General features: G+C 43.3%; 1 protein-coding gene across 1 annotated transcript in view; it reads right to left on the reverse strand.

Annotated features, from left to right (window-relative positions):
- The window catches only part of CACNA1I (calcium voltage-gated channel subunit alpha1 I), a 537,094-nt gene that overhangs the window by 18,031 nt on the left and 492,156 nt on the right, over positions 1-26,907 (reverse strand). The window contains exons 25-31 of the mRNA XM_060245420.1: positions 25,884-26,076; positions 24,583-24,734; positions 21,462-21,571; positions 20,062-20,195; positions 18,001-18,071; positions 7,685-7,763; positions 763-884 (exon numbers count right to left, since the gene is read on the reverse strand). Of these exons, the coding sequence (XP_060101403.1) occupies positions 763-884; positions 7,685-7,763; positions 18,001-18,071; positions 20,062-20,195; positions 21,462-21,571; positions 24,583-24,734; positions 25,884-26,076 (861 nt within the window). The remainder of the gene's footprint in view (positions 1-762; positions 885-7,684; positions 7,764-18,000; positions 18,072-20,061; positions 20,196-21,461; positions 21,572-24,582; positions 24,735-25,883; positions 26,077-26,907) is intronic.

The following is a 26,907-nucleotide window of genomic DNA, read 5'->3' on the forward strand; positions in this document are numbered from 1 at the left end:
GCTGCCAGCCATATATGTGGCTGAGACTCCATCTGGGAGTTCATGACTGTTCACAATTTCTTCCAAAGGGTCTGATCATGTCTAATATTCTATGCTTTGTTTCAGATCACTTTAATCCTAGTCCTAGTACATTGCTCTCAGATGTTTCACCCTATTGATTGCATTCATTTACACTTGAGTCTCAGTGAGAAAGATGGACTATAAATATAGTAAATAAATGCATAAATGTGGGAGAAAGCAGTATTTTGTTTAATTTAAGTCACAGAAAATTATACAAAATTTGTATTTGTTCGATAGGGTAAGAAGGATATCACATTAACCTGGGACTGGAGCTTCCAAATTATTTCCCTTTCCTTTCACAAGTTCCTGCTTTGGAATTTCAAGTTTCACACAAAGTCTGCTAATTAACCACAGGACGTGAAGAGAACTCTACATGCTAAGATCTGATGAGGTCCTTCCAACTCCAAATTAACTGTAACTTTCTTGCCAAACCCAGCACAGACTAGATGCTTGCAATGTTCCTCCTATCCCCACCTTCTTCTAACATTTCCCTTACCCCTGACTGAGTAGTATCAGATGACCTATTGTGGAAATCCTTGATGTGAATGGGCTGTGCTTGCTATCCAGTTGGATATTTCAAGTCTCACTAGTTCCTCCTGAATGTTCATAGGCACATACATACACACACTTCCAGTGTGCTGGTCCATTTCTGGTCACAATTTCTCGGGGCAAGAGACATGTTCTATCAGTGGTATAAGTTACCTTCATAATTCCATTCCAGTTGTCACCAGTGGAGACCTGGAAAAGTGTGAGGAAGGCCATCCCAAAGTTCTCAAAAGTGGCATGGCGACTCATGCCCTCACAGGGGTTCTCATCGTTACATACTGGAAAAAAGGAATTTCTAGGTAAATAACCAGACAGATGGTTTTATTGCAGGAAGGTAGGTAATAAAGGGGCTCTTTGTGACACTTCTCCTTGGACCTTTAAATTTTGTACTTTAGCCTACATTAAAAATAGTTTCCATGTACAATGATTATTTAACATGCTGGGATGGTAGAAATGACCAGGATTGCAATATTTAAATATTCCTGCAATATTTAAAATTATAGCTACTTTCCAAAGGTCTCTCCTATTATTGATTTTTTGAAAGCCCAAAGAAATTTGCTTGTGGATCCTACAGAAAACTGTTTGTTTTGCCTATTAAAATTAACAGACAATTAGCATTGTGTAAGCTGCAAGATAAACAAAATAAGCAACTGAACTTCTAATTCCCTTAGCGAATATAGAGTCTTAGCTACAGTTTTATTGGGGTGTTCACATTTTCCCCATGATACTAAAACCACATTCTATTGTATTTTTAAAGCAGCAATTCCAGAATGGTCGGTCATACCCATTAGATACCTTACTAAATTGGTATACATATAATATGCATTATATAGTTTCTGAGAATATGAGTGAAGTCCCTGTACAGGGAACCATCTGTAATTTCTTGTCAAGAAATCATATCGACAAGTATAATTAAATAATGTGTACAAGCTCTTTTACAATTATGTCTACAAGAGTAGCTGTAAGCAGAATCCACAGTGGAATCATGTGGAAAGCCAAGCTTTAAATCTCTGCTCAGTTATGACACTCACAGAGTAGCTTTGGACAAGATGATATCTATCAGCCTGAGCCTAATAAATCCCTCAGGACTGTGTATGTGGCTAACAGTGCCATCTGAAGGAGTGTTGTCCTAACCTAACCTTAACTTCAATTGATGTATAAGGGTTTAACTCAGTTTAGAATTGCACTGTAAACCACTATGCAGCTCTCTGGAGGAAAAACAAGGTCATGGTACTAATTTACAAACAAATAACAACTCTGACTAAACATAACTGGCCTTGCTAAGACATTTAGATCACCAGCTACAAGAACAGGGACAGGGCCCTTCCACAAGTTAGAAAATTTACTTTTTTTCCCCAACTTGTTCCAAATGGCATACTTTTGGAGGCTCCCAAGGAATAACTTCTATTAGAAAAGACCTAAGTTAAAAAGGTTCTTGTGCTTGGCTAAAGTCAGGGATACCTTTATGTACTTAATGACACCTGTTGAGCGAGGTTCCTACAACAGCATTCATGGAGGTAGAGATCAAAGTCGCTGGTGATGATTTCAGTTTGTTTATATTGTGATTACAATGGAACTTGTGAGCATGCAGTTAACAATGCCTAGAATAGTTCCTGTTTTGTTTTTCTGAAATGCATCTAATGTTGTTTCTTAAGAATGTAGGCCCTTTGGCTGTCTTTGGATCCAGTAATGGACCAATTCAGCTAACTCTCTTAGGACGATGTGGATAGGATCCTGCAAGCTGTAAAGCCCACCACCTGCTTCCTGGACCCATGTCTGTCATGGCTGTGAAGGCCAGCAGTGGGGGAATATGGGCTCTCCTGGCTGATATTGTAAATCTATCCCTGAATTCAGGGATCTTCCCAGGGATTTTGAAGGAGGTGGTAGTGAGATGGCTCTTAAAGAAACCTTATCTAGATCCCACAGATCCATCCAACTACTGCCAATTTTTAATCTTCTATTTCTAGGCAAAGTAGACACATTTGTCTGGCTTCTGCCCTGGCTATGGGATGGAGATGGCTCTGGTCACCCTTACTTACATAGACATCTGGACCAAGGCATGTCAGCATTGCTGGTTCTTCTCAATCTCACAGTAGCATTTCACATGTTTGATTACGATCTAATGACCCACTGCCTTGTCAATGTGGGGTTTGTAAGACAGCTTTGAAATGGCTCATGTCATTCCTCCATGACTGGGGACAGAAGGTGGTGCTTGGGGAAAGGGTTTCACAATGGTACCTTTTGGTATGTGATGTCCTACAGGGGACAATCCTCTCCCCAATGTTATTTAGCATCTATATGTGGACCCTCAACCAACTGGTAAGTAGGTTTGGACTGGGTTGTCTCCAGTGCACAGATGACACCCAGCTATATCTGTTAATGGATGGCCAGCCGAACACTGCCACAGATATATAAGAACATAAGAGAAGTCATGTTGAATCAAGCCAATGGCCCATCCGGTCCAACACTCTGTGTCACACAGTGGCCAAAAAACCCCAAGTGCCATCAAGAGGTCCACCAGTGGGGCCAGAAGCCATTCCATTGTGCCCCCCCCCCCCAAAGCACCAGAATACAGAGCATCACTGCCCCAGACAGAGAGTTCCGACAATAAGCTGTGGCTAATAGCCACTGATGGACCTCTGCTCCATATGCTTATCCATTCCCCTCTTTTATTTTAGCCAAGAGTTTCAAAGTAATGGCTGGCTGGCTGAAACAGACTCAACTGAAATGAAATCTCTCAAAAACAGAGGTCCTGTGGCTGAATCAGGGAGACCCGAGGTTGGGGTACCAGCTCCTGACCCTCAACAATGTATTATTAACACCAGTGTTGAGCCTGAGGAGTCTGGGTGTGATCCTGGATGCCTCCCTGTAAATGGAGGTCCAGGTAACAAATGTTGCCAGACTGGCCTTTTTAAATCTATGCCAGGTCAGCCAACTGATCCCCTTCCTGTCTTGCCCCGATCTTGCCACAGTGATCTATGCACCAGTCACCTCCAGACTAGACTACAGTAACTTGATTTACAAAGGGCTACCCTTGAAACTGACCTGGAAGTTACAACTGGTCCTTACAGGAACAGTGATGTATCTCCTTAAAGAAACAGCAAGCGTCAGATTCAGCAGGAGCTCACAGGAGTGCAGCTCCTGAACCTTTCTGAGGGTTCCCCCTCTTCCTCCCCACCTACCTTGTCCATTGAATAGTAGGTGCAGCTGCACAACAAACCCTGGATTAGGAGAGCGGGAAGCCAGCCAGCCAGCCACCAGGGTTTTACCATGTTCCCAGTAGCCCTCACTAGCCCCTGGAGAAGTGCACACCACCCTTTCTCCACTCCTTATATGATTTTGGGTGGCGGGTGGCTGGCTGGCCTTTTGAATGGGGGAGGGGTGGCTCAGGAGAACCCCAGGTGCCTGGGGCTCGCCTTTCTTGCATTGGGTTGTTTTTGGTTGGGGGGGGCAACATATGCTAATGAGTTATGCTAATGAGCTCCACCACCTATTTTTCTACAAAACAACCCGAGAAACAGCATCTAGAGCTCACATAGAACTGGTGCTCCGCCAACTGAACTGGCTCCAAGTCAAATACTGGATTAGATTTACGGTTTTGGTTTGGACCTTCAAAGCCTTACATGGTCTGGGACCAAGGTATCTTTGGGACCAAGATATCTTTATGTACCCCAAAGAGCACTGCACTCAGTGAAAAACAATTTCATGGTGGTTCCTGGCCTGAAATGCATTCATCTGGCCTCAACTCAATCCAGGCTCTCTTCAGCTTTAGCCCCAGCCTGGTGGAACCCTTTTCCAGATTAGATCTGGAACCTGCACGACTTGTAATGTTCTGCCAGGCATATGGCTGAGGCAATGATAGCTTTTAGGTTGGCCCCCTCCTTTCTTTCTGGCCACCAACTTTGTCTTAATATCAGTTGTAACATCTGCCAACACACATGATCCTTCCCTTGAGAACTGGAAATTGTGTATTATGCACCATCTGTTTGACTATTAACTGTACTGGAATGGATTTTTATTAATATTGTATTTATAGTTTTAACCATTGTTGTTACCTGCTCTGAGCCCTGCTGTGTGGGGGAGGAAGGACTAGAAATCAAATCAAATCAAAATAAATTTAAAAAATAAAGGGTCCCCCCCCCCAGCTTACTTGTCAGGAGTGGAATTGGAAATTAAAATGGCCTAAGAGCAAGAGATGAATGGCCCTTGTGGTGCTTCCAGGACTTCTGGACTCAGACCTGGCTGGTGGGGGCAATGATGGGTGTTGGCTCCTCCTGCCTGGCACTGTTGCAGTATAGGAGGCAGCAAAGGGTGTGTCAGCACTCAGGGTTGTCACCACTGGTTAGGTTTGAGCCAAGTGACCTAGGTTTGCCAGCCTCCAGGTGGGGCCTGGAGATCTCCTGCTTTTACAGGTGATCTCCAGCTGGCAGAGATCAGCTCCCCTGGAGAAAATGGCTGCTTTGAAGGAAGGACTCTATGGCATTGTACCCTGCTGAAGCCCCTCCCTTCCCCAAACCCCACCGTCTCCTGGATCCACCCCAAAGTCTCCAGGTATTTTCCATCACAGAACTGGCAACCCTAATAGTAACCACAGCAGTGGTGGCAGAGCTATTGAGGCTTGGCTATGTTTGTTCTCTTGCCTTAAAGACAGAAATGGACTAATCTAAATGCTTCACTTGGGTTGTGTTCCTTCTTTTTTGCATAACCTGAAAGAATGAGTGTAATTCAGAGGCCTTTAAGAAGCTAGTAAATAACTTAATGTCTCTGTGGTTCTCAGAATGCCAGGCTGTGGTAACAATACTGCATGCTGATATTAAGGCTGAGAATATAACATTCCTGTTAAAAATATGTAACTTTGAGATCAAGAGACAGTAACGGAAGATCAAAGATAAAATTCTAATACCAATTTCTCTGAGGAGCTGCAGGAGGGCTGTGTATATATAATTACTGCTATTATTATACTATCAATGTTTACTATAAATTATACTTTACAGAGTAAAAAGGAATGGAGGGAAGGAAGAGATATAGGCAAAGAAAAGAGGAAAGGCATGGGAAACCAGGAGCAGGGTAGTGTCAGGGTTTGTGTCAGACTGGGAGACCTTTGTTCAAACAAGCCTTGTAGCTGAACTTGGCCCTGCTGTTTTGAGCCCAAGAGAAAATGGAGGAGATGAGAACCTATTTATTCAACCCAGAACTCCTTGGGAAAAGGGCAGGATAAAAATATGATAAATAGCTCTGAAAAGTAGCAAGGGAGGAATGTGAGCAAATGCAGTTTTATATATATGCCTTGGGCTTCGTCTCAGTTGGCAAAGAGGACTGCTGGGATGTCAGCTGAAGGAATCTTGGGGGGTGGTGGGAGGAAGCAAATTGAAAGGAGGGAAAAGAAGGAAGAAAGGCGTATTGCACCATCACATTTTTATGGACGGTGTGTGAGAGGGCAGAGCTGCCAAGCTCCCGGTTGCAGCAGGGGTTCTCCCACTTTGGGGATTCCCTCTTGACATCGGCAGTACCATAGAGTTTTCCTTCCAAATCGCTAGAGTGTCCAGGAAAACCACAGAGTTTTCCCAGAAGCTCCTAGAGCTGTTGACATGTGATGTTGCCGGCACGATGACATCACTTATGAGTGACACCATCGCACCCTGTGCACATAGCACTTGTGAAAAAGGTCCCCCATTGGAGGCCACAAGGGACTTGGCAACCCTATGAGAGGGGGTGGGACAAGACAGAACCTTTTGTCCTCTGCCTGCCTGATTTAGAAGAGGTTACTTGCACCTCTTGGGTTCAGGCTTTTCTTTCTAGCCAGAGAGAACCAACAACCTCCTTCCTTCCCAGTCTCCTCCTTCCCTTGTCATTTAACTGCAGCTTCCTAGCCAGACCTGTTCCTTTTGCCTGCCTCATGAGAAGGCCTTTCTACTCAGGGGTAGGCCATTGGCCACAATAGTGTGCTGCTGCTCACAGGGGGAAGCTGAGGCTAAATAGATCCATCTTCCAGGCTGGCTCTGGATATCTCCTGGAATTACAACTGATCTCTTTGACTACAGAGATCAGTTCCCCTGGAGAAAATTGCTGCTTTGGAGTGTGGATTCTATGGAATTGCTACCCTCCCCTCCTCAGGTTTCACTCCATATCTCCAGGAATTTCTTGACTCAGAGTTGGCAGCTGTAGGATAGAAACTGACTGCTTCCAATTTCTGCAAAAGGTAGGGTTACTAGCCTCCAGGTGGGGCCTGGAGATCTCCCGCTTTTACAACTGATCTCCAGCTGGCAGAGATCAGCTCCCCTGGAGAAAATGGTTGCTTTGGAGGGTGGACTCTATGGCGTTCTATGATGCTGAGGTCCCTCCCCTGCCGCTTCCCAGATGCACTCCCAAAGTCTTCATGTATTTTCCAATACAGACCTGACAACCCTAGGAAAAGGGCTGTTGCTCTCTCTCGGCTTATCTTCTGTCTCTAGGGTCTTCAGAAAGGAATGAAGTCCCTGGAATTTACCCACAGATCACAATATAGTGCAACTATTTAACAATCCAAATCTACTACAACCTCTCTCAGAGGAAGGAAGTGTCAGGCATATCTCGTAGTAACTCCCCTCCTTGAACACCATGTGCAAGTAGCAGCTAAGGACCCTTCTCAATGTTAGAATAAAATTGGATGTGGTTTCAGGACAAGGAAAATACATTGTCTGAGCAACTGCAGCAGTAGCTAAAAGAAAGACATTTGGATTACTTGCAGCAACTGAGTAATGACTGTGTATTCCTTGCACAATACAACACTTGCTTGGAAAGGTCCTTAGTGAACACTGGCCAAGATACAAAATGAAGAGTGACCAATTCCTGTTTTAACAATTGATTTGAGGTAGCTGTATGAAAAACAAGAGCCACCCATATTTCAAACAGACTAACCATGGATGATAAGTAACGCAAGAGAAACCCTCAGACACACTCAAATCTTGGAGAGGATGAAGAAAATTGGAAAATTCAGGCCTGTTATTCAATCAGTGTGAAACATGGTACATTGTGGGAATCCTTCACTGGTCCTGAATTCTATGATTCACCTACATACATTCACTGTTGGAAAACTCACCAAGCTTTCCAAAGAGCTCCACTCCAAGGGCAGCATAGATGAAAAAAAGGAGCATGAAGAGCAATCCAAGGTTCCCCACCTAGAAGGAAAATCATTTTATTGTTAGTCGGGTGCAAGTAAGACCAAGCCACATTAGAGACAAGAATCGCTTAAAAGAGTGCCTTATTCGGACACATGGGTGACAAACATGGGTCACTAACGGCCAAAAAAGACATGACACTAGGAGACCCATAAAAGGGCTTGTTCAGAATTTGTAAAGGACAGTAGTGGCCACATGGGGCCAAGTGGGGGAGGGGTGTTAACCCTTCTGACCCCATGTGATTCTGTCTTTGAGAAAGGGATACAGCTATTTTACCAGCTTTGACAGATTGAAAGTACTTCTGTGGCATTAGCCTAGAAATGGGAAAAGATAGGCAAAGAGGGCTGCTATCCCCTTGGTGCATTCAGTCAATGTGTGGAGAGCAAAAACAGGCATAACAGTGATTTAAAAAGGTAAAGGTAGTCCCTTGTGCAAGCACCAGTCGTTTCCGACTCTGGGGTGACATCGCATCACGATGTTTTCATGGCAGACTTTTTACAGGGTGGTTTGCCATTGCCTTCCCCAGTCATCTACACTTTACCCCCAGCCAGCTTGCCTGTTTGTAAATACTGTGTCTACATGTGAGGGAAATATGCACACAGGTACTCTTTCTTCCCATGGTTGGAAACATTTGAAAAGCAGCATTCCTAATCATGGAGGAAGGGAGGGGGAGCATACACACAAACACTTCCTCCACATGTAGGCAGAGAACTGATGAGCCAATGGCTGATGTGTTTGTGTCTGCGCACCCTTTTGGAGCACTGACTGAATGCATGGAGGCACGATGTGCTCAGGGCTAGGGAAGTTTTGATTAATCTCCCTCTCTTCCTGCCTAATGGCTTAAGCCAAGGTCTCACATAATTACACTTACTTTTTAAACAATGTTGGGAAGATCAGGACTGTCCCCAGTGCCTCATCTTTTCCTTGCCTACATTTTCTACGAGCAAAAATGGTGATTTTGTAAACCAACCATATTAGGGTAGAGGTTTGTAGAAAGGTGAATAGGTGAGGGCATATATGCTCCACACAACTGTATCCACACAATCCCACATAATTCACATGTAAGCCTCATACTTCTAGATTTCTTTTAATCCAATAAAATGTTAAACTTTTCAAAGAAAAGAAAATCTGAAAAACACATGGATCAGGTATGTTTCTTCAGTGATTTTTTGATAAACTGTGGTTTGATCACATCCTGATTGATTGTCATGTCTAAATTTAAACAGTACAACAAACTGGCATTATTTATCTGACTCGAAACTGGGGTTCAAACTCAGGTTTGTAACTGGTGCGTTAACTACAGTTTGCGTTTCATTGTTACATCAGAATTTGCAAAGCATTGTTTACTGAAAAACAGCAACCATTGCTGCTGCTTGGCCATAGAGACAGGAATATGGGAAAGACAAAATCCCTGATAGGAAGCAGAAAGGAGAAGCAAATAAACCACAGTTTGTACTTCTATTTACTAGCCAAGCCAAAGTTTGTTCCATAAGTTTAAACAAACCAAAACTAATGATATCTGAATGCAGCTTTGGACACTGTTATATATAGTAGTACAGTTTTCAGTACATTATTTTGAAAAAGTCTGAAATTAGAATAAAAGTGATATCTTAAATCCTCCACCATCATTTCCAAATTCACACTCATTTATCCTTCCTGAACTCTGTTCTGGAGGTGTAAGTGAAAGTGGACTTTTCATGCCACTATTTTAAAACATAAACAGCTTCCCAAAAAGCAAGCTTTATGCAGTACACAGAGGGCACAACCTCCCCCTCTTACCCAGCTGTAGTGCAGGTGGGTAAGGGATTGATGTGGCTTACAAGAATTGTGTATGCTGAAAATTTGCATCTACTCCTTGAAAAATGGCTCCATGCAAAGACAGCAGGAAGAAAGAAAGAAAGAAAGAAAGAAAGAAAGAAAGAAAGAAAGAAAGAAAGAAAGAAAGAAAGAAAGAAAGAAAGGAAGGAAGGAAGAAAGGAAGAAAGGAAGAAAGGAAGAAAGGAAGAAAGGAAGGAAGGAAGAAAGGAAGAAAGAAAGAAAGAAAGAAAGAAAGAAAGAAAGAAAGAAAGAAAGAAAGAAAGAAAGAAAACATGCAGCCAAAAGTTCAGAGAAAAGAGCATTGGAGGAACTGAGCTAATTTTGAGGTACTTGTTCTGCCAGACTTAATAAATCTTTGAGAATAGAATAATGTTATGGATAATTTGGTTGTCCCCTGAAGAGTCACTGTGCAAAATATGGAAACTGAAACCAATCACTTACAAGTGAAACATTTTATTACTGCCTTGAGTGAAACTCTCAACGCTGCCTTAACTGTGGCTTCATCTTTACTGCCTCTATAACGTAACTTTATTAAATGAATCTGCCTTAGCCTGCTAAAAGTAAAACCCAGCAACCCCTTCCCCCAAAAACAAAAAAACCCCCAAACCCAGTGCTCTCTTTGGTGCTCAGAGAACTATCCAGCTCAAGCTCTTCAGAACTATCCGGAAAACACTTTTCTAGTAGCAGACAACTTGTTTGTCTTGATGGGGAGTCCTGCAATGTAGGGGCATGGCTCAGGGTTTGCATGAGGAGTGTCACAGGTTCAGTCCACTTGAAGGGATTCAGATAGCAGATGTTGAGAACAAATATTCTCTATTTCAGATGCTGAAGAGTACCTGCCAGATAGGTCAATAGTCTGTTTCCAAGCAAGACAGCTTTAAATGTCTATTTGGCTGTCAGTGCTTTTAAATACCTACATGCAGTCAACAGGAGACTGTTCTTTGCTTTAGGTTTCAGGGTCATCAATATGCTGATGACTCCTCATTCAATTTTTCTCTTGAATCAAATTCAAGGATAGTAGTTGGAGTTCTAACCCAGTGACAGGATGTTGTTATGCTCCGGATGAAGACGAACAAACAGAAGCTGAATCTTGACAAAATGGAGTGCTGGCAGTGAAAGTGTCTCATTGGGAACACATATGCCTATTCTAGACAGTTTAGCATTTGCTCTGAAGGAGTGGATGCCTAGGGTTGCTCTTGGATCCAAATCATTCAATGTCCACAGCGGCAGTGCCCAGGGGTAGATTTTTTATCTGTAAACAGGTTGTACCTCTTCCTCAGACACAGCTAAACTTTTTAAAAGGAAGCTGGGCTTTTCCAGTGCCAGGTCAAATGACTGACCTGGCACTGGCAACAAAAATCTGTGACTTGCATATAGTGTTAAGCTTGCCAGTAGTCCTGAAGAGGCCTCTTTAATAGAGGCCTATTGTGTGGAAATGAACAGTTGAAGCTTTTTGTGGCTTGAGGGTACATAACATGACCTGGCAAATAACATCTCTGTAAACCTATATTGAAAGGACATTATCTTCCAAGCTGTAGGCAATTCTATGACCTTGTCTGTAACCTGTGCCATGACTATGAACCAATTCACATGTTCCTCACAAGTTGGATTAATTATCTCAGTTTGAGATAATTTGTTTGAAGCTGCCCTTAAGTGGAAAAAAAATGTTTCTATACAATAAAGAAAAATCCAAATTTTAAAGGGCTTTCTTTGCTATGGTAAGAAATTTTTGACATGAGGTAATTTCACTAAAGGGGCTCCTCACGTGAAACTGAGACAGCAACATGGGGATTTTACCGTTTCAGAAATGTTCATGTCAGGCGGCCCTGTGAAAATATATAAAGCAGGAAAAGCTCTGTGGCTGAGGCACAGGGCAGATATCCAGAAGATTTAGTTCAGCTCCAGGCTCTGGCACAGATGCCACATTTGAGCTGGGGAACAGCAGACACTCTGTGCCATAATTTCCCTCATTTGTCAACTAAGGGTAGAAAACTTGTTGTCTGTTTCCATTATGTAGTTTGGGCATTGGACAGCCCTTCCCCAAACTATATAATTTGTACACACAGAAGGCCAAGGCTCTAATCTACAATCTGGAAGAGCAATTAATTACCTTGCATTATGGGACTTGGCTGGGAGCACTTTGGAGATACGTGCAGGATCAAATCAATGTGATACGTGCAGGATCAAATCAATGAGCTGAACCTGACGCAGCAGTGGGAGATTCCTCATTCCTCCATATGAGTACCTCTCTGTTCCCCATTGTAGGGCAAATAGTAGCACCAGGGAGGGAGAGATTTGCACTGGGCAATAGTGTGAGCAAAAGGGTTCTCCCCTTCTTGTTCATTTCCAACGTACCGGACTTTATGGGGAGTCCCTGGGGTTGCTATTGGTAGCTTTAAAAACGCAGGGCAGATCCAGTCATGGACTTTCTGCTGCCTCATCAAATTCTGCCTTCAGCTTTACCTCACGCACAAACACTGACAAGTTATCTGACAAATTTCTTTAATTTTTAGGTAGCAGAGAAGATAGCCTGCCTCTTTGGGGCTTCCTGAAGCGATCTGGATTATGATCAATAGACTTCTTTGGTGCCATTATTCCATCCTTAACAATTCTTTCCAAAGAAGCAGAGTTTGCTCACTCCCTCTATGCCCAGTTTTTCAAGCCACTAATCCATCACGGGAACTTCTTTAGCTGGTTTCAAGTTTGGTACTGATGAGAGCAAGAACATCAATACCTCAAATATCTCACGAGAAGCTGCCATTTGCAAATCATGAAAATCCCTCCCCCCCCCCTCCAGCTGCTGCCTTTCAGGTGACATTTCTCTCCCAGCAAAGAAAGGCCCAGTAGGAGGGGGCGTTGCTTCTCAGGGGACAGGAATCTTTAGAACTGAGTAGAAATGAGGAAGAAGGAAATAGGAAAAAAGAGGAGGACAATTTAGATGCAGAGAGAAGTCTGTTCTTATTCTCCCTTTAAAAACAGTCTTTATTTGGTGCACCAGCTTTACAGTAATGTGAAAATAAATCAGAGGAAACCATACATGAGCTAAGTAAAAGCATATGGAGGAGAACAAATGAGGGGCAAAACAAGGGAAACACCAAATATGCTGTTTTTTCTGCTGTTTGTGCCAGGGGGGGAAGGGGAGTGAAACAGTCTTACATGTGTTTTCGGCTTATGTGGGAGGGAAGAATCAGTGGTAGAGCTGTTAGCCTCCAGGTTAGGCCTGGAGATCTCCCAGTATTATCATTCATTTCCCACTGACAGAGATCAGTTCCCCTGGAAAAAATGGCTGCTTTGGACTCTATGGCATCTCCCCTCCCCTAACCCGACCTCCTCAGGTTCCACCCCTCCAATCACCAGGAATTTCCCAACCTAGGCTCGCAATCATAATCAGTCGGAGGAATCAAGCTTGCCACTCAACCTTTTAGTCTTGCATCAACTCTAATATGGCCTTGATAAATTAGTTGCCAGTCATGACCATGTACTTTTTTGCTGGCAGCTTGTAAACAGGTATGTGCTTACTACCCATCTCCACACCTGGGTGCCTGCACACAACCTCCTCTTGCCCCATCCCTGGCTTCACATTTCCTACATTGGCTGCTGTTAGTCTCCTTCCCCCTCCCCCACCTTTGCTCTGTGCTCTGCTCTCTCACTTCATAAGAACAGAAGAAGAGCCCTGGCTGGATCAGACCAATAGTCCATCTAGTCCAGCATTCTGTCTTACACAGTGGCCAACCAGTTCCTCTAGACGGCCAACAACACAGCACAGAGGCTGAGGTCTTCCTCTGATGTTGCCTTCTGGCTCTGAGATTCAGAGGCTTAGTGCTGGTAAACAGGTTATACCCCTTCCTCAAAGACACAGCTAAACTTTTAAAAATGATGCTGGGCTTTTCCAGCACCTGGTCAAATTACTGAATCATGCACAGGCAACAAAAATTCTGTTGCCTCTGAATGTGGAGGTTCCCTTCAATTACCATGACTACAAGCCATTGATAGACATCTACTATAATGCTATCTAATCCTCCTCTTAAAGCTGTTTATTCCTGTGGCCATCACTACTTCCTCTGGCAGTGTATTCCACATTTTAATTACACTCTTTGTAAAGTAGTATTTCCTTTTGTCCATCCTGAATCTACTCCCTATCAGTTTAATTGGATGCCCTCGATTTCTAGTATTTGGGAGACAGAGAAAAAGTTCTCTTTGTCAACTCTCTCCACCCTATACATAATTTTATAAACCTCTATGCTCTCCCTCCTTAGTTGTCTCTTTTCTAAACAGAAAAATCACAGACTCTTCAGTCTTTCCTCATAGGGAAGGTGCTCCAACTCCCTAATCACCTTGGTTGTCCTTCTCCGAACTTTTTTTTCAGCTCTGCAATGTGCTTTTTGAGATATGGAGACAAGAACTGTAGACAGTATTCCAAATGAAGCTGTGAAAGAACAGGCCTGCTTTGACTTGCAGACCCTGCTCTGCCCACCCCACTTTAGTGTTGCCAATTCCTGAAGCGGGTTACTTTTTCCTTCCACTAGTGTAATTCATTGTCACCACCTGCCCTTTTTTGGGTGGATGGGTGGTCCTGCTAGGAGGGTTAGGGTTCCTAGTTCCCCTACCCAATCTGAGGCCCTATCTTTATGTCCCTCATTACCCAGAGCCTGGATTAATTACAACTTTTGGGCTTCCCTGGAGAAATTGCCACATGGATACAGACTACTTTCCTGCCAATCTGGGGCCCCCTCTTACACTAGAGTCTCCAAGATGATGGAGGATCTGGGTGGTACAGAGACTGAGAACCAACTACCCTAACTGATGTTAAAATAGTACAGGCACTAAAAATCTTAAAGAGTCACAAGGTTCCTATCTTGCCTTTACCTAGGAGACCACATTGTCAGTCGCCCTGAGCCCACCTCGGTGGGGTAGGGCGTGATATAAATCAAATAAAATGAAAATGAAATGAAAAAGATGGCTGCCTGCTTGCATCCTCAGACAAGAAGTCATTCCAGCTCAGTATCATAAGGAAAAGCAAAAACAACTTCCCCTTGCAAGGAAATGTTCTTAATCCCTGTCTCCACCTACTTTACATTACTCTCTCAACCCCCTTGACCCAGTCAGTCCATATCACAGGTGCATCCTTGGAGCACTCCTGGAAGGCATTCTAAGAAATCTTCTGGAATTGCCTGAAGACTTCCTAGCACCAAATTCCTTAGCTGGTTTTCCTACTAGGGCTATTAGCATATGTATAGATGTAGGGTGATTCCGCATTAGCCTTTGCTCTGGCTCCGATGCTGTGTTTCCCCCCGGGGCAGATGTTGGTTTCCGCACATTTTGACCCGGGGCAGCAGTTTGACCCGCCTCTGAAGCGGTGCCACCCCGGATCAGGGTGATCGGCAAAATACCGGATCTTTTTTTTTGCTGCGGTTCCGAGGCTCGGAATTTTATGTGCGGAACTTGAGCCAGTGTGCTGTCAAACTTGTCGCATCATTAGAACACACCCACATAACTCCACACCCCTGATCCCACCCAGTTATTTCATCACACCCTCTTACTTTTACTCCCTTTTAAAATTGTCTGCCATTATCTGATTAGGAATTTTTTTTAAGCAAAGCTGGTTTTGCGTTACAACGCTGCAACGCATAACGCTGCAACACGATTCTCTTCTTTGCCCGAATGCATCCCTTACTTTCAAACGCCCTCACTCTTTATGGTGTTCCATGAAATTTTGGTAATGTGCCCTCCATTATCTGGGAAGTAATCTGCCATAACATTTGATCGTTCACAACGTTATTCCCCCCCACACACAACTGAAAGCACTTTGTGCTATCATACTTTTTTTTTTTTACAATAGTCTCGTTACAACGTCACAAAATGAAAATCGATGTTACGCGAACTAATTTTAAGATGCGCTGATGCCACTTTTATCCACCACCGCCCCCCGCATGTTCCTCAAGAGGGAACTTGGCTATGTTTATAGCCCTTTACTGATGTGCTGGAGACAATACTTTAGATACCACCCCCCCCCCCCTTAGGGCTCCTTTTTAAAATAGTTTTTTCCTGAAAACTGTGTGCTTAGCATTCCAGCAAGTGTGTGCTGAAGTGTGTGCTTCCTGCTTTAGACAATAGACCAGGGGGCAGATTAATGACCAATGGCAGGTGGGAAGGAAAACATGTGACTTTGCAAGTATTGCGCCTCTGGTGTTATGTCATAACACAATAAAAAAGGTTACGTTGTAATGTGAACACGCATGCATGTAAAAAAAAGGAACTACATGGATGAGTAAGGAGGGAGGGGCATGAATAAGTGAGGAGGGAGGGGAGGGGGAAATTGCTCCGATTATGGTGGAAGCTCCGGGAGCAACAGTACTGCGGAATCAAAACACACGGAACAGATTGGGAATTGAATCCGGGAGAAATCCTCTAGTGTGGAATCGGGAAATCAGGCCCGCATGGAACAACCCTGGAGTGAAAGGAAGGCAAACGGCAAATGCAGAATCAGCTGTAATCTAGCAGGCCACTGAACCGGCTCCTGCCAATTCCAGAGAGAAAAAAAGAAAAGTTTTAAAACTTAGTGTGAGTTAAAATCTCTTATGTATAGATTCACATTATGCTCCTTTTGCAATTCAAAAAACTGCTTCCAGCGGCACAGTGTGTCCTGGAACAAAGAACCAGTTCTTCCTCACTTGGGAGGGGGGCAGAACCTGATCAGTAAGGTGAGTTCCTGGAATCATCCCAAGGGGCACTCAGGAGCCCCCTATGGTACCTGGGAAGAGCCCCAAGTGACTGGAATAGCTCTCTAACTTTAGGAGGTAGCCCTGCCTTTCTCCTCAGCCTCAGTCTTTAAATCAGCTGTCCCAGAACCTGCTGAAGCCCCTGAAGCCACTCCTGATCTGTCCTCTCAAGCTCTAAAAAGTCAAGAAGCTTTCCAAGCCAGATGGAGGATCCACTGCCATAATCTAATACAACACCTTTAAATAGAACAGGCTCCTCCAGAGAGGTGGGGCTTGAACACACCACTCCCTGGCAGGGTACTAAAGTAATGTTTGCCTTTTCTGGAACAACATCTTTAAGCCTCTTGCTTGGGCAATTGCAGCCTCAAGGATCTTCCCCTAGACTTGGCAGCTGGTAGAGAATCTGCCTGTGTACCCTACTGAGAGCTGACTACAGCAAGTCCCAATCAAGACTGGAGTGGTGATGGGGGTAGGAGGAAGCAGCTTACCTTCTACCTATTTTCTATTTCCTTGGCATCCCCACTCCACTGAACACCCTTCTGCAGGTGGGTTATCCAGTTTTAAGAGGGCCATTGGAGTCTTGACTGACCTAATCATTTCAGTTTTGAAATGCTAGTTTTTAGCCTTTATGCTGGAAGAGAAAATGCTGAAAAAGTAGAGGTGGTCAAAATGTAGGGGTGGGCATTGCTCAAGGCATAAGAAAACAAAGACAGCTGCAGACTGACTTCCCTTCTCCATTGCCAGGGTTGGACCTTACCAACACATTTAATATATGATCCAAAATTAAGTACCTTCCTGGATATTTGCATTATTTGGTGCACAACACGCACACATTCTTAAGAGCAGAGCACACCCAGCCCTAGGGCATAATGAGATTTTTTTTAAAAATGAGGAAAGTCGCAGTAAAAAATTATGCCAGCACTGCGCTAAATGAGACTCAAATAGAAGATAGGCGCTGAAGGATTAAGAGCTAATTACTTGAATATCAGCTTTCTTCCAGAAAAGGGAAATGAAATTCAGTGCAGCTAATGGACATCAGCTTTGTTGAGCAACCACTGCATTTGTGTAGGTGACAGACATAAAGAATCAGGGAAGGAGCTGATTGCTGCTAATCCAAAGGTCTCCTTGTTGGAGTGAAGACTGCTGTTTTTTGCATGATGATCACTGTCTCCCACCTCTCTGGCTGGGACTGGCCCACCTGAAACTGGGATCTTGAATACCTAACACATCACCACTCGAGTTTCCACAAAAACACTTTGACTGCTGGGGAATGCCAGAAATGAGTTAAGTGGGACAAAAGAAGAAGAAATGATCAGACCTTAAGGTCTCTGCTCTACAAAACATGTCCTTTGACTTTTTAAAAACTAGTAAACTTGAATCTCAACTGATTTTAATTAGTACACTAGGTATTTTCCAGATATTACTAGATATGTTCATATTTCTACACCAACATAGTTGGCCCAGGAAAAGAAAAAGAAAGAAACTTCATTTCTTTTGTACCTTTAAAATTTATAAGAATAAGTTTTGAACATTATGTTTGTGGGATGAATTTGGGGAAAAAAAGAGAATGGTGTGTATTCTGAAAGAAAGAAGAATGAGAAAGTTCATTTTGTTTTATTATTTCAGAATATTTAAGAGGTCACAATGCCATGCACATCTACTTTGGTAGTAAGTCCTCTTCAGTGCAGTGCAGTTTTTACCTGTGGCAGTGCTTGCACAACTGTGTCCAGCAAAGCTCGCATTCCAGTTGCCATCTTCAACAGTTTCAGGACTATTATGGGAAAGAGAGCAGAGTCTATTTGGTGTTTGGATAGTACAATGCTTTGCATTTCACCAACTAGCAGTACATTCAAGTGCAGTGCTTCTGCTATTCTACCTCCCTAAGTACCTCCCTGACTTTCCACCTGTGAGGCTCCTCCCTTGCTAGCCCCACTCTCCTACCTTCCACCACGTTGGCCTGTGCTCAGGGAAACTCCTCCAGGTCTCAGAATAGGAGGGAGAAAAGGGTGCAGCACCTTCACCCACTTCCCTCCCTTAGACAACTATCTCTTTTCCAGCAGGAAGTCCTATCCCTGCAGCTTCTCTCATGAAGGATGCCTGCCCCATCTCCCTTTCCCCTAGGTTCAATCCCAGCTCTGAGTGTCAGAATCTGGCACCTGTTTGGGTCTATCTGGAGCTATGGATAGGGCATTCACCCACCCCTTCCTGCTGCCTGTTTCTCAATCTCTGCTGTCAATCCCTGGCTTTTCCATTCCTTCCCATGACTGAGGAATTGTCTCCACATCAGCCCATGGCTGCTCCTGGCCTAGCTTTGTCCCTGGTCTCTTTCCTGTGCCACTGCTGGGTCTGTTAGCAAGGCTGTTGTTTTCCCCGGAGGGGTGGTGTCCACTTTCTTAGCAATCTCAGGGCTGCTGTTGTAGGTGTCATCAGGCTGCTGTTGGCCAATGGCATCATTGGTCTTGCTGGGATGAACGCAGGCAGACTTTCACCCTCAAAAGCTACTGGCCCTTCCAAGTTTGGCTCTCCTGGCAGCTGAACTGCTGGTGCTTCTCCTGGCCTCAGATGAGTGACTGCCTGTCTAATAGTTGGGGGATGGCCCTGCTTAAGCTAGTGGGGGTCTGAGCAAGCCTAGGTCAGGCATCAGCTCTGGACACCACCCATACATGAACACACATGAAACTGCCTTATACTAAATCAGACCATAAAGGTCAATATTGTCTATTCAGACCAGCAGCAGCTCTTCAGGGTCTCAGGTAGAGGTCACCCATAGCTCACTATCTCTCCATTTCCCACTTCCTCTCATTAAGCCCTCTAATCTCCATTTACCTCCCTCCTCTTGCTCTGTGCATGACCTCTTTTCCATCTCTCATTTGATTTCCACTCCATTTAGCTCTCTCCCCTACCCCGAGCCCATACATGCCTATCCTACAGCAATTCTCTTTTTTTGTTTGTTGTAATCATGCTTTTGTAAAAATATTAACTCTCACCAGCAGATGCATTACTGGATGTAATTTCTTTTGATATGTATACATGCAGGGAAGCACCAGGCATACAAAACCCACATGGATTTCTGCATGATAAAGGTACATAGGAATCTTTGCTAAGGATGCCTGAGAAACATGGGTCTTGTCATAGCACAATGGGCTAGGTGTGCCTCTGTTTGGAAATTTGGGCTTATCCTCCTCTCTGCACCAGGGTCCTTTAAAATCCCTTTAGACTAGAGCTCAGAATGTGATGCCAGTTCACTTATCCTGTGGCTGGCCAGATTCACAACTCAGGGGGAAATTAGAACATTAGGAGGCCTCACAGTGTGAAGAACAGAATAATTATACACACTGAACTGTCAAGTTGGAGAAAAACGTAGGAGAAAAGCCCCTTCATGACTGCTTCTGGGTGAGTCTTGAGCACACAGAGATGTAAGCAAAGTACAGAAGCACTTGGGGTGTGTAGAATTTAGCAAATTTAGCAAAGATGCTCCTGCCTTGTAATCATGTCCTGCCTTCCCTCCTACTAAGGTTGTCAACCTCCTGGTGGGTTCTGAAGCTCCTCCCAAATCTCAGCTGATTTCCAGACTACAGAGATCAGTTCCCCTGGAGAAATGACAGCTTTGGAGGATGGAAGACGCTGAAAATCCTGTCTTGGTCACTGCCCCCAAATCTCCAGGAATCTCCCAAGCCAGAGTTGGCAACCTAATAGCACATTTTTCTGCTTCACCTCAAAGCTGTTGGTCAGTTTATACCCTTCCCTGGCCCCTTTCTCACCTCGGGCAATGCGCAGCACTCTCATGATACGGATGATGGTGGGGTTGATGGGAAGGGCAGCATTGATTTCAATCTCTTCAAGTGTGATGCCCATGACTGAGAGCAGAACAATGGCCAGGTCCAACTGGTTCCACCTTTAAGAAATTGTGAAGGTAAAAAATGGAGCTCTTCTGTTCAACTGAAAGATGCAAAATCAGTCTATTCTTTCAGCTTTCATACTAAGCACATGTTATGGGATTTGATACCAATCCAGAGTTCTATACTTTTGGTGTGGGAATCAAACATATGAAAAACATATGAAGCTGCCTTCTACTGAATCAGACCCTCAGGGGTCTATCAAAGTCAGTATTGTCTACTCAGACTGGTAGCGGCTCTCCAGGGTCTCAAGCTGAGGTTTTTCACACCTATTAGCCTGGACCTTTTTTTGGAGATGCCAGGGATTGAACCTGGGACCTTCTGCTTACCAAGCAGATGCTCTACCACTGAGCCACTGTGCCTCCCCAAAACACACCAGTCTGCATTGCTTTACTTAACTGATATCCTTTATGATATCCAGTCTGCATTGCTTTACTTAACTGATATCCTTTATTTAGCTGTTCATTTAGTTTTGATAAGATTTGGGGATTTGTGTGTGTGTGGGGGGGCTAACATTGATTTTATATATATATATTAAAAAAACCGGCACTGTCTTGTACTGAGCCAGATCAATGCTAGCACTATATGCCCTGGCTGGCAGCAGCAGCTTTCCAAGGTCTCCAAGGCCAGAAATCTTTTCCAGATCTGCTGCCTCAAAGTCTTTAAGTGGAGATGATGGGGATCGAAGTTTGACTCTTCTGCATGCAAAGTGAGTGCTGCGCTCTGATCTTGCTTGAGAAAAAAGATAAGAGATACGCAGAATATAGAGGAATGGCTATTTTATAAGAGGAAAGAGATGGACAGGGTAATGAGAGTTCTGCTCAGTGGAGAAGTACTAATAAAAATCTCCAGCTACACTTGCTTTGTTCTCTATGCCCTTCTTTGTAAAAAGAGGTTTTCAAGACTTTTAAAAAACAAACTGCAGGATCAGGAACATCCTCCTCTCCTCCCCCCTTCTTCTTTTTCTTTTACCCTGAGGATTCTGCATTTGAGTTAATTTCCACTGCACTGCAGTACTTACACCAAATGCTTTATTTTGCTTTCCCATCTAATCACTTGTTTAGATGGGAAAGAACACAGAAGAACTAATACATACTGACAACAGCAAAGAATGTTGGGAAGGAGTCCTGAAGATTTTCACTACTGTTTACAATGTAGCAGTTGTTCAGATATGACATGGCTGTGCTACTAAAACCACAGAGCCCAGAATGATTTGCCTCTTATTTTCTGTGCCCCACAAAACATGATTTACCCTCCCTGCTCACCTGTCTTTGAAGAAGCGCCTCAGCCCAAAGGCCACGAGCTTCAGAACGGCCTCCAGCACAAAGACAGTAGTGAACATGTAGTTGCAGTACTTGAGGGCAGTCTCCAGAGACTAGGAGTGGGAGGAAAGGGAACAGTGATAGCATCAAACTCCCTGGAAAGGAAAGGTCCCTTGTGCAAGCACCAATCATTTCCGACTCTGGGGTGATGTTGCTTTCACAATGTTTTCACAGCAGACTTTTTATGGGGTGGTTTGCCATTGCCTTCCCCAGTCATCTACACTTCCCCCACAGCAAGCTGGGTACCCATTTTACCGACCTTGGAAGAATGGAAGGCTGAGTCAACCTCGAGCCGGCTACCTGAAAACCCAGCTTCCACTGGGGATCAAACTCAGGTCGTGAGCAGAGCTTAGGACTGCAGTACTGCAGCTTTAACACTCTGCTCTTTTAAAACTCCCTGACTGGTCTGTAATTGCTTAACTGGTCTGTAATTGCATAGCTGTGTGAGCACCACTTTTTATAGTTAATGACATTATAAAAACTAAGCTGCTGCTCATGAAAAAACAGAGGCAAGAGAATTATCAATTCAGACAGAATTGTAAAATGTTGCCCAAATGACCAAAACTAATTCTGAGGAATACTATAATGAAACCAATTTCTGTAAAACCCTTTGGCAGAGTGGAAACCAGGGCTGGACATGGAATTAGTACTGGAGTAACTTGTTACTTCAATAGCATGCACAGGAACATATTGTGCAAAAATTGACTAGCAAAGACACATTCTAGTGATAGGATAAGGTTAGTAGCCGTGTTGGACAAAATTTGAGTCCAGTGGCATATTTAAGACCAAAGAAGTTTTGTTCAAGTTATAAGCTTTTGTGTGCATGCACACATCTTCCTATACAATGAAATGCAATTTACCATACATATAGGTGGGCAGCAAATTAGTATATGGGCATATAATAGATGGGTAAATAGTAGATGGGCAGCAAATTAGTATACAGCCTAATGAAGACAGATGCAAGGGCCAAACAGGAACAACAAGCTTAGGTTATCATTTGTTTGGGTTTAATTCTGGAGGAGGAAGAGGAGAAGGAGGAGGAGATTGGATTTATACCCTTCCCTTCACTCAGAGTCTTGAGTCTCCTTCCCTTCCCCACAACAGACATCCTGTGAGGTTGGTGGGGTTGAGAGAGCTCTCAGAGGACTGCTCTTGAGAGAATCACCAATTTTGTCATATTTATTTCCTTCACTATGGTTCTCCCCAGAATTAAATCCAAACAAATGGTAACCTAAGTTTATTGTTTCTATTTGATCCTTGAATCTGTTAAACATCTTCATTATGCTGTATGCTAATTTACTGTCACCTTCTACCCATAGGTAAGGACTGGTAATCTCTGTTTCATTGTATTTGAAGAAGTGTGTGTGCACACAAAAGCTTATATTTGAATAAAACTTTGTTGGACTTGAAAGTGCCACTGGACTCAAACTTTGTTCCACATTCTAGTGATGATAGCTACAATTTGCAGATAAACGTACAGCATTCCAAACCAAAAGGTTTTTAAGTCATTCTGCTTCCAACTTTCACTGTTAATGAAAAGTTTGTGGTATGAAAAAGGTCAAAATAATCAGGAAGCATCATAACATGGCTTTCTCAGTAACAAGAAATTAAAAAATAAGGGAGTGTTCCACAACCTATTGGTGGTTGACCTTTATTTTGGAAGTTGAGAATTAGCTTTTCTGCAGCACATTGTAAAGTTGATCAAATTTGCTAAACTCATGTAGAGCTTCTACAATATACCAAAAAGGCCTAAATAATTACATTTTGCGTATCTGCCCTTCCTCCCCTCTGAGCATCTTATAGCACTCCACCTGCATTTGATTATGCAAGAACTCATGCAGTCAAAGTGTAATTATCCCTCTTGTGACAGGTTAGGAAACTGACATAAAGGAAAGACTAAGAGAGATATCTCCCATTAAACTTTGGCGACTATACAAGGAGAGGGAGAAGGGATATGGGATCACAAGCTTTGCAGCATAAACCAGAGGAAAGCAAGAGGATTGTTGGGTTTCAGGAGTACTGTATGCTTAGCTTAATTCCTGTGGTCTATTTAATACAAGGCACAGAGACAGTAGGAGCCAAGATCAAATTTGCTTTTGAAGTCCAAGGAAAAGAGAAGCTGAATTAATGATTATAGTCCTGGCACTTCAGATATAAATTAAAGACTTTGGAATGGCAATTTCTGGAGGCCAGTGTTTCCTGGTATATATGCAAACACAGCATATGAGTGAGGAGTTTGGCACAGAAAGAAAACCCTTCTATATGTTTCAGATTATATATTTTATCCTTAGGTACTCACCTTCAAATTCTTGTCACAACCAAGTCCCTATAATACAGATACATGGGTACTGGTAAGAATGTCCCCCTGGCTTACAAGAATTAGACAGGATTTCTTCTTCAAAATCTCTCATGCCATGTTTTTCTCCATTTGGTGATGCACTCCCTTGAGCATGCAGCTAACTGGGGCATGGGGGGAGCAAATATCTTGGATCAAGGAATATAAATTTCATCCATCATGTGGCAAATTGCAAGCTGTAAATCAAGGCATCTACTATGCTAGCATTCCTTGCATTTCTCAAGATGAGAAAATAGAGATGGAGGGTTAAAAGAAAATGGACCGCCAACTAGTTTGTACTGATCTTCTAAAATCATCCCAGCTGGTTAGCTCAGTTTAGTGAAAATTTTGTACTGCAATTTCTACCACCATTTAAACAGTAGGGTAGAAAAACCCCCCAGTATAAGTGGCTCTAGTAAAACAATATGACTGAACGTATGTCCCATTCGAGTAAGCTTTTGTGATATAAGTATTTGGAGAGGAGAAAGCAAGAATGACATGTAATGGCAAATGTAACAGTTGTCCTTCTGTCTGTGACTGGCCTTCTCAGCAAATCAGGCTGTTCCAGTGCACTTTATAATAGCTGCCAAGTTCTAATTTCTCCACTAGACATTTACTGTTTTCTTTCTTTTTTGTTAGACGCACTTTTTTTATGGAAAACAGAGAAGGAGACCAAGGGAGGAGTAGGAAGGCATAAAGGCAGGATTTAAGTCCCTTGAACTCACTCACCATTGGTTGGTTGTAGTGCTCCAGGGACATGGTGACGACGTTGAGGCAAATGATGAAGGTGATGAAGATGTCCAAGTAGTGGCTGGTGCAGACCGAATGGATGAGAAGGCGGATAGAGCAGTAGGTGGCATAATACGGCAAGCGCTGTGCTTCTTCAATGGGCGTGAGGGAGCAGGGAGATCCAGGAAAAGATAGAGAAGGGAGAGGAGGAAGAATTGAGAGAGATAGAGAAAGATGGAGAAAAGGGAAGGTATTGAAATAATAGACGGTGAACAAGGCAGTAAGAAAAGAAAAAGAAACATGGGAACACAGAAGAGGAGGGTAGAATATAAAGAAAGACAAAATAGAAATGAACAAATGAAGGGCATGAGAAGGGGAGGGGGGAGTGACAGAAAGAATCTGTTAGTCCTATGTTTGTGGAAATGATACTAACCCAGCATTCCATGCCCCAACAAATTAAGTTCCTCAATTATAAAAAAAGGAGTAAACTCCTACAGGAGAGGGAAATCTGAAGAAGGGAGAAGATAAGGGTTCTCTTATGCTTTCAGGAAGGAGGTACATTCAAATGGATTTTAAGGAGAAGATGAGAGGATAGGTGAGTTCAGAATGGCTTATGTTAAAGTTCAAAGTGCATTCTGGGTGTTTCTCTCATCGAGTTACAAGGAACGACAACATAAATCAGAGGCACACCAAGAGAAGAATTCTTTTGCTTCCAAGATTGCCTTGGTACATGATGAGTGAAACCATTTCAGGAACAACAAGGCGAGGATACAAGACAATCTTTCTTCTTTTTTTTTTGCTCTGTTTTGGCATACTGAGAAGTAGTCTGTCAGAAGGTAGTTAATGTGAGAGGTCCCACTGAACCCAAGAGACAGCTGATTTTGCAGAGTTATTTAGAAAGGGTCTCTGAAGGTGTGAAGAGGAAATAGCATCCATGTGAAAAAATAAATCAGTCAACACATGCCTTCACTTAGTGTTAGCTTGTAGGGACAGGAAGGCATTTTTAAAAAACAGAAAATATGTTCTGATATTACCAGGTCATTCTGAGGGACCTAGTTCCCCATAGACTCACCCTTGTGCTTCCAGCAGTGTGATGGGCTTAGGGATGATGAAAAGATTAGATCAATAAAGCATCTGGCTGCACTTCAATGGCACTGCACCAAGAGGCAAGTGGCTTGGAGACGCTCAACCAATACCCACACCCACCCACCATGTTTTCATCATTTTTTTAAAAAAAGAAGAAGGTTTTTCTCAGAAAAGCTCAGCCTACGAACCAACCAAACACTTAGGTTGTTCCTTACTCCTACGCTTCTTCTCCAGGCGCCTCAGGCGTTTCTCCTCCCGACGGCGGGCCTCCTCTGCCTCTTGATGCTGTCTACATTTGTGGAAGTTCTCCACCACCACTCCTACGAACATGTTGAGCACAAAGAAGCTGACGATGAGCAAGAAAGAAATGAAGTAGAGGAGCATCCAAGGGTTGTTGTTGGTCACGGGCTGGAATGAAAAGCAGATCCACAGAAATGAAAGAAATGGCTGCCACTGGCATGTTGGATCTTGTACATTGGGGATTATAATGAGGGAAAAAGACCAAGATGATAGGTTTTGTTGGAGATTTCAGAGAAGAACGAGGAAAACCAAGAATTTATTACTCTTGTGGAAAAAGTGAAGACCTGGGAAATTCCATTGAAATATGAGGGTAAGGTAATTCCCTGCTTCCTTTTAAGCCATAGAGAGACAGATAGATGCTCAGTAGGCAGGTTCCTTAGTAGGAGAGATTTGGGTACCAGCCTTGGAAAGGGGGGATTTGGGGAGTGATTTCATGCAAAATCTATTGCACATCATAGAGTTTGACCTCTGAAGTTGCCATTTTCTCCAGGGGAACTGATCTCTGTCATATGGAGTGCAACTGTAATTTCAGGAGAACTCCAGGTTCCACTTGGAGGTTGGCAATCACAGACTCTTAGGGTTGATCTACCCTTGACTGCCCTCTCTCCACTTCCTTCTAACTACAGGGTATATGCAGCCCATCTACAAAAACAGTGCTTTCATCAAAACCATTTCCTTATTTTCTAAGTTATATATTCTCTGTGTTGCCCTAATTAGTATCAATAGTATACACTTTTAAAAGCATTTACAGATTTTTTGGGGTGGTGGTGGTGGGATCCTCTATTCCTTTCTCTGTCACAAACAATTCTTCAAATTGATATGGGACCAATTAAAGAGCTAGAAGAGTGCAATATTAATAGCCTGAACAATGTGCTGGAAAGTCCCTAGGTCACTGGAAGCCCTTCAGTAAGCCTCTCAATCCCACCATCTGTAATATAA

Source organism: Heteronotia binoei, chromosome 8 (genome assembly GCF_032191835.1).
Source record: "Heteronotia binoei isolate CCM8104 ecotype False Entrance Well chromosome 8, APGP_CSIRO_Hbin_v1, whole genome shotgun sequence".
Classification (NCBI taxonomy): Eukaryota; Metazoa; Chordata; class Lepidosauria; order Squamata; family Gekkonidae; genus Heteronotia; species Heteronotia binoei.